The following is a 12,833-nucleotide window of genomic DNA, read 5'->3' on the forward strand; positions in this document are numbered from 1 at the left end:
CACTGGTGCGTCATCTCATTTCCATACCCAGTTATTTTGAAGGGTATATTCAATCAGTTTTAAGGGCAAGACCTAGAAGTTACACACATTATTTTGGCTCACAACTTATTGTTGAGGACCTTGTCACATAGTCATTCTTAACTGCAAATAAGGCTCTAGCCATGCTGCCAAGGGCTTGCCCAAAACTCAGTGGATTCTGTTAACAAAAAGTAAAGTATGGCATGGGGGTCAGGAGTGGGGGGAGGGGGAAAAGTAGTGTTGAGTTGTCTTCTTTGGCAACTGAAATACAAATATCCATTTACTCCTTTTTTATACATAGAATATACCAATCACTCAAGAATGAAAATGCAAAATTACATTCAGTGGGTGGAATAGGCCTTTTTAGATCAAGTCCATATGTGGTTCATCATGATGAAATTCCCTATAAACTAATAGATATGTTTTCTAACCCTCTTGACCTTTTGCTTCTTGATTGAGTAGAGATAAGAAAGCTATAATAAAAACTCTCACTGGGGAAAGAGAAGAATAGGAATACATGTGATAGTTTGTGGTTTTTACAATGGAAGACATAATGATCTGACAGTAAAGTAAGGTCTTAGTAAGACCCTAATTTTGTTTTTTGAGGAAGCTCCCTGGTCCTTTGTCTTGCATAATCTTCTTTGGAAATTATTCTGTATCTGTTATCCTTTGTGACTATATCTGAAATTGTTATTACAGTGAACCCTTATTGGATGCTGTACTACATTCTCAGCCTGATTCCTGTTGGTACACATTTGTCTCCCAGGGAGAGTCTATATTAGTTTCATAGTTTTTGCTAATGGAGTTCCTTCAGAAATGTGTTTCTACTCTTCTCTCTTAATTAGTTATATGTGAAAATATCACAGTCAAAGATCTCATTTGGTCAAGTCTACAGACTGTTAATTTGAAGGTTATTTTTTTCAAACCATCTAACTTTTCTTCAATTAAATGGCAGACTTAGTATAATGGCTACTGTGTACTTACTTGAACACAGCTTAATAAAAGCAAGGTGAAATTGATTAAGTTTAACAGCAAGTGATTTAATAACCTGCCCAAACAAAATTATCACCATCTAAGGAAAGACCACAAAATCCACACATTCAACATTCATATTTATAGTGTATATGTGTGTGTGTATGTATACAGGACCAATCACTAGATACTTGTTTGCATATATATGCATATATTTGTTTATATACATAGATATAAAATATATTTTTACATACACATGTATACATGTATATAAGATTTCCAACTACTTGACTTGCAAAGAAGCAAGAGGAAAAATCATGGATAGAAACAGAACTGGAATGATAGAGATGATGAATAATTGGCAAAGACTTATCTATTGTAACCATGTTTACGGACTTAAAAGGAAAACATGAACATAATGAGAAATCAAAGATACATTAAAGAGCCATTAAACTTTCAGGGGTGAAAACACAATATCCAAAATTAAAACTACTTTTTCAGCTTAACTGGAAAATAGACACTCATAAGAAGTGGCCAATAAATAAAAATTATTGCTGACTTTTCATCAGACGTTATGTAAGCCAAAAAACAATTGAGTGATATAAAGTGCTGAAAGAAAAAAAAAATGATCTCTAATTGTTTACCCATTGAAGTGATGTTTTTAAAAAAAGGCAAAATGGCATTTCCAAAAAACTGAAAGCTGAGAAAAGTTGTCAATATATGTGCACTAAAGAAAATTGAAAAGATGATCTTCAGGGTGAAGGAAAATCATACTTAGTCAAAATCAAACTTAGATCTGTACAAAGAAGAAATAGTATGTGTGTCTGAAGTATAAAATTAAACCAGACATTTCAAAATAACTATCAAGAGGAAATCAGAAAAGAAACCATAAAATGTCTGTGCTCAATGATAATTAAAACATGCTATGCTATTTTTAAAAATATCATTCGGCTACTAAATTACTAAAGTTGTTGTGATAGGAAAAGTTTTGGCTATAAATGCTTATACTAGAAACAAAATAAAATCTATGGTTTATTTTTCCTACTTAAGAAGCTATAGGATCTATAGCAAATGAAACTAAATGCAAATAAAAGGTGAAAATGGTACAGAGTAGAAAATCAATGAATAATAAAATAGAAAAGCAATGGAAAAAATCAGGGAAACTCATAAACAGTTCTTTGAAAAGGTTAATAAGCCAGGTATGATGGTATACTCCTATAATCCCAGCAACTGGGGAGGCTGAGGCAGGAGGATCACAAATTTGAGGCCAACCTAAGCAATTTAGCAAAACCTTGTCTCAGAATAAAAAATAAAACAAGAGCTGGAGATGTAGTTCAGTGGTAAAGTGTCCCTGGAGTCCCCAATGCCAAATGGAAAAAAAACATACAGCATTAATAGAATAATCAAGGGATATTATGAACAGCTATGTGGCAATAAATTCAACTGTTTTTACCAAATAGGCTAATAACTTAAAAACACAAATTACCAAGACAGAAGGAGAAATAGAAAATACCATATAGCTTGTATCATTCAGAAAAATAGAATTCATAATTAAATTTTTTTTCTACAGAGAAATTCCAGACCCAAATGGCTTTATTTACTAATTTTATTGAAATTTAAGGAAAAAAATAACTCCAATCCTTTGAACTCTAAAAAATAGGAGGAGGAAGCACTTCTGGACTCTTTTAATGAAGCCAAAATTAGCCTGATTCCAAAACTATACAAAAATTTTAAACAAGAAACAGTAGATCTATATCTCCTTTGACTACAACCAGAAAAAAATCCTTAATGAAATATCAGTCAAGTCTAAGAAAATATAGAAATACATCATGACCACACACATTTAAACCAGGAAGCAAGGTTGTCTTAATATTCAAAAATCTTTAAGGGAAAAGCAATATGTGACGATTTCTATAGATACTAAAAAAAATGACAAAAATCAAACCAAGTTATGAGAATTGATGACAAACCAGAACTGAACACTTCTTCAATCTGTTGCACATTGACAATCTACAGCTAACATATTTAATAACAAAAGTTTAATGACAAGAAGAATGTTCATTCAGATGACTTGATATTAGCATTATACTAAACACTACAAGGAAACTATTAAAACTCATAAGTGAATTTAGCAGGACCATAGTATATAAGGTAAACATATAAAAATCAACTTTATTTCTGTGTACTGATATTCAAACAATTTATGAATGTTATATATTGAAATAATATGAAATACAAAGATGTGTGTGTGTGTGTGTGTATGTATGTATGTGTATTACTAGATATTGAACCCAGGGCACTCTACCTCCTGAGCTATGTCCTCAATCCTTTTTTATTTTTTATTTTGAGACAAGGTCTTGCTAAATTGTTGAGGCCAGCCTCCAACTTGTGATCCTCTGCCTTAGCTCCCCAAGTCGCTTAGATTATAGGCATGTTTCCCTTCCTGGGAGAGGTTAATTTTTAAACGCATATAAAACATAACTGAGGCAAACTAACTGTATTAATACACAGATAAATATACCATACCCACTTATTAGAAGATAGTGGTATTGAGATGTATCTCCACCAATAGATGTATAGATTCAATGCAATCCTAACAAAAATGCTAGGATTTTTTTATTGTTGTTTTTTATTAGAAGTTGACAAGCTCATTTCTGCCTTAGAATGGTCAAAACAGTATTAAGAAAAAACAAAGATGGAAAATTTATATTTCTGGATTTTAAGAATTAATCTGAACTATAATAATAGTGTGGTATCTGCCTAAGTTATTGACAGATAGGTAGGTGATAGATATCCCAAGGATTGTTTGTGTATGAGCACGTTTGTGTATACTGCAAATATAATTTTCAGAAATAGTCTTCTGACCAACGATGGTGTTTACCTATTGAAGGAGAGTAGGTAGACAGAGCTATCAAAGGATAATAAGTTCTTCTCAAACAATGGTTCAAAAACTGGATATCCTATCTAAAAAGCCGAATCTGCACCCTTAATTTTGCAACCTACACAGAAGTTAACTTGAATTGGATTATAGATCTCAAAGTCAAAACTTTAAAACTTCTTGAAATTTTATAAACTTGAGAAAATCTTTATGACTTTGTGTTAGGCAAAATTTACTAGCCACAAAATAAAATTTGATAAATTGGGTTACATCAAAATTAGAATCACTTGCTTCTCAAAAGACACTGTTAAAAAAAATGTAAACAACTATAGACTGGGACAAAGTTTCCAATATATATATAGTCTGATACAGGACTTGTATCAATAATAAGAAAACTCAATTAAATGTGGGCAGAATAATTGCATAGGAATATTATCAAAGGAAATTATAATCCCATTGTGGGCAGGTTGTGGCTCAGTGGTGGAGTGCTCGCCTAGCACGTTCGAGGTTCTGGGTTTGATCCTCAGCACCACGTAAAAATAAATAAATAATGGTATTGTATTCAACTACAACTAAAAAAATAAATATAAATAAAAATACATATAAAAAAGAAATCATAATCCCTTGAGAAGCAAAGATGCATATGAAAAGATACTCTATATCAGGGATTGGAAAACTATGACCCATTTCCTGTTTTTAATAAGTTTTATTGGAACACAACCACACACACACACTCATTTACTATCATTGAAGCTGTTCTCATGCTATAGGGGAAGAGTTGAGTAATTGTTACAGAGACCATAGGCCCACAAAGCCTGAAATAGTTACTATCCGCTTCTTTACAGAAAAAGTTTGCCAACCCCTGATCTAAAGGATCTTAATTTCATGGAAGTTTGGCCCATTTTTTTTTTCAGGATGAATTTTTACTTTTCTTGGAATTGTTGTTTTTCACAACTGAATCTTCTCTTGATTTTCAGTCATATTTTGAACATTCATTGTATGAGTTAGCAAAATCTGTTAAAGGAAAAATTAATTTATATATTTGTCTGTTTAATTCTTGGTAATCTAAGCTGTGGTATTGGAAAGCTTTGCCTTATTCTGAGGTATCACACTGTAAGGTCAAAACAGATGTAGGTTCAAGACGTTAACAGTTATTTAATACCAAAAAAAAAAAAAAATGGTACTGAAAACTACTTTACCAGCTTGTACTTATTTCCTTCAGCAAGTTAAGTGGTGACTACAAGCAAGCAAGGATTGGGATTGAAGGCATATGCTACATTTGGGGGAACTGTCTGGTCTCTCACTTCCCAGGTGGTGTCTGCTCATAGATGTCTTTGCCCTGATCTTTACTAGAGGTAGGAATCCCACCATATGGTCAGCATGTGGTGGTTTGTGATCAGTTCAGCATGGTCCAGAGACATGTAGGAGTCAATGTTCATAGTGATCTGGCAGGCCAATCTTTATATGCTAATTGGGGTGTCTGGATATTCTGGATATACCTCAAAGTTTGCTGTTGCATCAGCTACGTTATGATTAGTTACACTGCAAGTTATGTTACACTGGTTATGTAAGTTGCTATATAAACATGTTTTAACTTTAGGGTACACCAAGTGTTAATCTGCTTTGAGTAAGTTAGCTACATACTTACCTGTGATATGTTTACAATCTTATTTTTAAGAAAATCATTTTCAAGCAAGGGAATATTTTTGGTGGGAGAATTTGTTTACTATCCTGAAGCGTTAATGAACATATCTTATTCACTCCTATTTAAATGTGGGATAAATTATCTTCTATAGAAACTTCATTTCAGCTTGATTTGTTAGTATAATGTGTGAACATAAACTTTAGTTTTGTAATATAATTTCAGCATGAGAATATCTTTACCAGAAGTACAAAAAGGAGAAAAAAAACAAGCCAAATTTTTTTTTTCCTGAATTGCTGAAATTATAGGTATGCCACTGCCCAGCTACACTGATTGGTTTTGAAGGTCCTCAAGTAGATTGAAAATGACAGTGCCACTTTTGCTTACAGCCTATGGATCATTACTAGTCACATGGTTGCTACCTAAGTGCAGGAAAGTATAGAAAATACAGAGTAGCACATGAAATATTTGGAAATGAAATTTGTTAAATGCATTTTTAAACTAATAAACTTTATTTTTAGAGCCATTTTAATTCACACAGAATTGAGTGAAAAGTTCAGTACCTACATACCACTATGCCTGGCAGGAACAAAATTTAGTGAAAGAATGTATAAAATTATTTCTGATTTCCCCATGTTTACTTCCACACCATACTTCTGCAAGTCCTGCCAACTTTAAAATGAACCTTTAATCCATCCTCTTGTTTTTTTGTCTCCTTTCCTTATCCCAGTCCAAACCATATTCATATTCAGTGTTTTGGTTGCAATAGACATATTGAGTCACAACTTATCTTCCTAATCGCAGTGGTTTAACATAGTAGATGTTTCTGGTGGCTTACATAAAGCCCAGTGAGGTTTGGGTTATGATCCTCCTCTTACTATACAATGATAATATGTTCTTAGAGCTCTATACCACCTAGCTATACTACCTACGCTAGTGACTAAATTTTTAAAGTTTCTATTTATTTTTTTGGTACTGGGAACTACACCTAGGGGTATTTACCACTGATCTCTTTCCCAACCCCTTTTTATTCTTTATATTGAGGCAGGATTTTGCTAAGTTGCTGAGGTTCTTGCTAAAGAGCTCAGGCTGGCCTCAAACTTGTGATCCTTCCACATGAGCCTCCTGAGTTGCTGAAATTACAGGTGTGTGCCACTGCCCAGCTGCATTGATTGGTTTCACATGGTTGCTACCTAAGTGCAGGGAAGTATAGAAAATACAGGGTAGCACATGAAATATTTGGAAATAAAATTCATACCACAATCAGATTATTAGTTACATTTTAGTTTTCTCATTTCTCTCATGTCCCACTATAATGCTTTGTCCACCTAGTAGCCAGAATGCTTGGGAAAAAATTGTGTTACTGGTTTGCCAATATTTTCCAGTTTGCATTAAAATCTAAATACTTTACCGTCACATGGGCACGGTATTGCATGGTATAACCCTTGCTTCTTCTCTAAATTTCATAATTGGTATTTAGTGTAACTAAATATTATTTTTGAATAGTAAATTTTAAATAGGCATTCTCTTTCATTTTTTCTATATTTATGAAAATGTGATTTTTTAGTGTCAACTTATAAAATCACAGTAATAACTTTAAACTGATTAATAATACCAAGAAAATTCTAAGGGTTATGGCATTTTCAGTCACATTATATACAATAAGAATATTTTTAAGTAATCTTCTGGAAATACCTATATAATGTCCTGTTATAATTGATAAACTCTTATAGAAAAGTTGCAATAATTGCTTCTGTTTGTCCGACAGCAAATGATCTCTAAATAGTTTCTTCAATCCCCAGCACTGCAAAAAAAAAAAATTAAAAATAAATAAATAAATAAATGCTTTCTCTGGTTAAACTTTATATGAAAGACATTTCCTTATAGTTAAGTGCATTTTAAACTAATAAGCTTTATTTTTTATTTTTCTTTTTTAAAATATTTGTTGATTGACCTTTATTTATTTATTTAGATGTGGCGCTGAGACTCGAACCCAGTGCCTCATGCATGTCAGGCAAGTGTGCTGCCACTGAGCCATAACCCCAGCCCACTAAACTTTATTTTTAGAGCAGTTTTAATTCACAGCCCAATTGAGTGAAAAGTTCAGTTCCTAGATACCTGTGGTCCCCACAAATGCACAACATCCTCCATTATCAACATCTCACACCAGAGTACATTATACATATTATAATTTATGAACCTGTATTGGCACATAATTATCTTTCAAAGTCCATAATTAACATTATGATTCACTTTTGGTATTATACATTTTTATGCAAGTGTTTTGTACAATTCATGTATTGCAATTAAGTAGTTATTGCCTTTTGGTTATATCTTCTTTGTCATATTTTTCTTTGGCAGTCTGTATCTCTTAATTCAGATATACACACATATATCACTTGTAATTCCAAATAAATATTTTCTAAACTGGGAATGGTGACCCACACCTGTAATTCCAGCAAGTTGTGAGGCTAAGACGGGAGGATTGCAGGTTTGAGGCTAGCCTCAGCAAGTTAGCAAGACCCTGTTTCAAAATAAAAAATAAAAAGGGCTGGGGATGTAGCATGGCAAAGTGCCCCTGGGTCAAAAACCAGTACCAAATAACAACAACAACAACAATAATACGTTTAAGAAAGGAACCAAATAATTGTGGAATAGTTTGGGGTATTTTCATGAAATAATTTTTTAATTTATTTTTTAGAAGTAATTGAACATAATTCCTTTATTTCATTTATTTTTATGTGGTGCTGAGGATCGAACCCAGGGCCTCACATGTGCTAGATGAGCACTCTGCTGCAGAGCCACAACCCCAGCCCCTCATGAAATAATTTTTAATATCATAAACTATAGGTTAGAACAGTGCCCTGTCACACACACAGAAAAAAAAATTAGGAGGAACTAGTATGCAATCTTTAATTTTAAATATGTGTGTAAGAATAGCTCTATATTAATTTTGTGTGGTCTGTAGGTTGCAAATCTTGGGAACCAGATTTTTAACAAGCTGTTTAATAAATGTCTTAAGACCTGTAATTAGCATGTTTATTTGAAATGTATCAGAGCATTTATATATTTGATAATTTTTGTCAATTGATTTAAGTAATTAGTTAATAGTGATGCCTGTTTTAGCAAATGAAAATTACATATAGTTAAATTGAGTATTCTACAGTTTGCTGCATGGATTTAAATCTAGTTCTAATGGCTTGTCCAATATTTGACATCTTCTTACATATAAAAACCTTGTGTAACAGATTTTACCTGGCATTGATAGTATAATTCATTTTCCTTTTCTTTGCTTGCCAACCGTATTTAAACCCTTTTTGGTGATCAAGTATTACATTGCAGCAGGATCATCCTACTCTTGAGTTCCTAATATTGAAAAAAAGCAAGTATTCATAGGATGGAAAGGTAAGGAAATTAAATCTTTTTCTTTGATAAGAAGTCAATCTGCCAGTCTCCCTTCATGTAATTGGATGTTTTGTAAAGGAAATTAGATTTTATGAGAGGAGTAAAGGAAGTTATTAAGTGTCTCTGTGAAACTTGACTGCTTTTGTGCTTTAAGTAACAGTGTTTGTCTTTGTTCACAGTAACTGTAGTACTGAATGGAAGTGGCTTGTAGACAGAGCAAGAGTTGGCAGCAGATGGACTTGGCTTCAAGCCCAGATTTCAGAGTTAGAATACAAAATTCAACAACTTACAGACATTCACAGGCAAATCCGCGCCTCCAAGGTATTGTTTGTGTTTTTCCATTTTTGGTTAAAAAATGTTACTGTTTTAGTTTTTACTCATTTCATTATACAAAATAAGCTTTACAAAGTTTTCTAAGTGTAACTAGTTTATGTAAATATTTTTGATACATTAATTAGTATAAATTAAAACTAGATTTGTGAAGCCTTTGCATGCAGTAATATCATTTATAATACTTTCTTAGCAATAGAGAACTTCTTTCTTGAATTCTAGTTAATAGAAATGATATACTTTTTTTCAAAATTTTTTATTATGGCAAAAAGCACCTATCAGAATTTACTGTCTTAATCATTTTTCTGTGTACAGTTTAGTGGAATTAACTACATTAATAATAATAGGTATCCATTTCCACAAGTTTTTTCATCTTTTAAAACTAAGACTCTATACCCATTAAATAACAACTATCCATTTCTCCCTTTTCTACTCCTGGCAACCATGTGTGTCTCCTTTTGGCTATTCAGAATACCTCACATATGTGGAATCATTAAAGTATTTGCCTTTTTTTCCACTGGCTTATTTCCCTTTAGCATAATGTCTGCAAGTCTCATTGTCATTGTAGCATATGTTAGGAATGTTTTCCTTTTTAAATCTTGAATAATATTCCATTTTGAGTATATTCATTTTACTTATCCATTCATCCACTGATGGACACTTTTGTTGCTTCCACAATTTCTGTAAGTATGCTACAAACATGGGTAAAAGTATCTCTTTAAAGCCCTGTTTTCCGTTATTCAGAATTGCTGAATCTGCAGAATTCTATTTTTAATTTTTTGCAGAATCACTATGCAGTTTTCCAGAGTACCTATATCAGTATATATCCCTACCAACAGTGCACATTGGTTCCAGTTTCTCCAAATCATCACCAACATTCATTTTCTATTTTTTTTGATGTATTTTGTTTTTAATACTAGATATCATAAAGGATGTGAGGTGATGTCCCATTATAGTTTTGGTTTTCATTTTACTAATTATAAATGATGTTTACATTTTTATATGCTTATTGGCCCTTTGTATATATTCTTTAGAGAACAATTTAAGCCCTTTGGCCATTTTGAATGGAATTGTTCACTTTTAGTTGTTGAGTTTTACAGGTTCTATAGATATATTTTGTCTATTAATTGCCTATCCAATATGTGATTTGCAAATATTTTCTCCCATTTTGTGGTTGTCTTTGTACTCTGTTTTTTTGTTTATTTTGGGGCTATTTTTTTTCCCTGTGATGGAAATTGAACCCAGGGGTACGTTACCACTGAACTATATGCCTAGTCCTTTTTATTATTTTGAGTCCTGCTGAGTTGCTTAGGGCCTCACTAACTTGCTGAGGATGGCCTCAAACTCGAAATCCTCCTGCCTCTGACTTCAGTGTTGCTGGGATTACAGGCTTGAACCACCATGCCCACCCAATCTGTTATATCACTTTTGATGCCCAAATTTGTAAGTTTTAATATCAAGTCCAGTTTGTCCATTTTTTTTCTATTTTTACTGTGGCTTTGGTGCCCTGTCTAATAAATTATTACCAAATCTAATATCATGAAGATTTTCCTGTTTTCTTCTAGGAGTTTTATAGTTTTAGGTCTTATACTATGGTCTTTAATCCACTTTCAGTTAGTTTTTATAAAAACTATATGTGGTGTTAGGTAAGGATCCAACTTAATCCTTTTTTTTTTTTTAAAGAGAGAGAGAGAGAGAGAGAGAGAGAGAGAGAGAGAGAGAGAGAATATTTTAATATTTATTTTTGAGTTTTCGGCAAACACATATCTTTGTTTGTATGTGGTGCCGAGGATCGAACCCGGGCAGCATGCATGCCAGGTGAGCACGCTACCGTTTGAGCCACATCCCCAGCCTCCAACTTTATTCTTTTGTGTGTGAATATCCAGTTTTCCCAGTACCACTGGATGAAAACAGTTCTTTCCCCATTGAAGGATCTTGGTATCTTTGTCAAAAATTATTTGACTATATATGCAAATATACAGTTTGTGAGTTCCCTGTTATTTTCCTTTGGTCTACATCTCTGCCTTTATGCCACTACTACACTGTTTTGATTGCCATAGTAGTTTTTGAAATCGGGAAATGTGAATCTTTTATCTTTGTTCCTTTTTAATATTTTGTTGGCTATTGGTCTTTTGGGATTCTATGTGAATTTTAGGATTTTTTCCTTGTAAAAATGCTGTAGGAGTTTTATAAGGATTGTATTGAATCTATTGATCACATTGGATAATATTAACATCTTAAAATACTGTCTTTCAGATTATGAAAATGAGATGTATTTCAATTTCTAATTTCTTTCAGTAATGTTTTGTAGTTTTCCTTGTATAAGTCTTTTACCTCTTTGGTTAAAAATTGTTATTTTCACATGAATAGGCAGAACTAACATCATCAAAATGGCGATATTACCCAAAGTTCTCTATGGGTTTAATGCAATGCCAATCAAAATGCCAACAGCATTTCTTGTAGAATAGATAAAGCAATCATGAAATTCATATGGAAAAACAAAAGACCCAGAATAGCAAAAGCAATTCTAAGCAGGAAGTGTGAATCTAGAGGTATAGGGATACCAGATTTCAAACTGTAGTACAGAGCAATAGTAACAAAAACAGCATGGTACTTGTACCAAAACAGGCAGGTGGACCAATGGTACAGAAAAGAGGACACAGAGACCAATCCACAAAATTACAACTTTCTTATATTTGATAAAGGGGCTAAAAGCATGCAATGGAGGAAGGATAGCATCTTCAACAAATGGTGCTGGGAAAACTGGAAATCCATATGCAACAAAATGAAGCTGAACCCCTTTCTCTCGCCATGCACAAAAGTTAACTCAAAATGGATCAAAGAGCTTGATATCAAATCAGAGACTCTGCGCCTGATAGAAGAAAAAGTTGGCTTCGATCTACATATTGTGGGGTCGGGCTCCAAATTCCTTAACAGGACGCTCATAGCCCAAGAGTTAATAGCAAGAATAAACAAATGGGACTTACTTAAACTAAAAAGTTTTTTCTCAGCAAGAGAAACAATAAGAGAGGTAAATAGGGAGCCTACATCCTGGGAACAAATTTTTACCCCTCACACTTCAGATAGAGCCCTAATATCCAGAGTATACAAAGAACTCAAAAAATTAAACAATAAGATAACAAATAACCCAATCAACAAATGGTCCAAGGACCTGAACAGACACTTCTCAGAGGAGGACATACAATCAATCAACAAGTACATGACAAAATGCTCACCATCTCTATCAGTCAGAGAAATGCAAATCAAAACCACCCTAAGATACCATCTCACTCCAGTAAGATTGGCAGCCATTATGAAGTCAAACAACAATAAGTGCTGGCGAGGATGTGGGGAAAAGGGTACACTGTACATTGCTGGTGGGACTGCAAATTGGTGCGGCCAATTTGGAAAGCAGTATGGAGATTCCTGGGAAAGCTGGGAATGGAACCACCATTTGACCCAGCTATCGCCCTTCTCGGACTATTCCCTGAGGACCTTAAAAGAGCATACTACAGAGATACTGCCACATCGATGTTCATAGCAGCACAATTCACAATAGCTAGACTGTGGAACCAGCCTAGATGCCCT

The 12,833-nt window shown here is 33.4% G+C and overlaps 1 protein-coding gene across 9 annotated transcripts in view; it reads left to right on the forward strand.

Annotated features, from left to right (window-relative positions):
* Kansl1l (KAT8 regulatory NSL complex subunit 1 like) overlaps positions 1-12,833 on the forward strand; it is a 155,483-nt gene that overhangs the window by 31,562 nt on the left and 111,088 nt on the right. For all 9 annotated transcript variants that reach the window (XM_076866799.2, XM_076866806.2, XM_076866805.2 and 6 more), the window contains exon 3: positions 9,095-9,236. In XM_076866799.2, coding sequence (XP_076722914.2) covers positions 9,095-9,236 — 142 coding nt within the window. The remainder of the gene's footprint in view (positions 1-9,094; positions 9,237-12,833) is intronic.

The sequence above is a fragment of the Callospermophilus lateralis genome, chromosome 9, assembly GCF_048772815.1.
Source record: "Callospermophilus lateralis isolate mCalLat2 chromosome 9, mCalLat2.hap1, whole genome shotgun sequence".
Lineage (NCBI taxonomy): Eukaryota > Metazoa > Chordata > Mammalia > Rodentia > Sciuridae > Callospermophilus > Callospermophilus lateralis.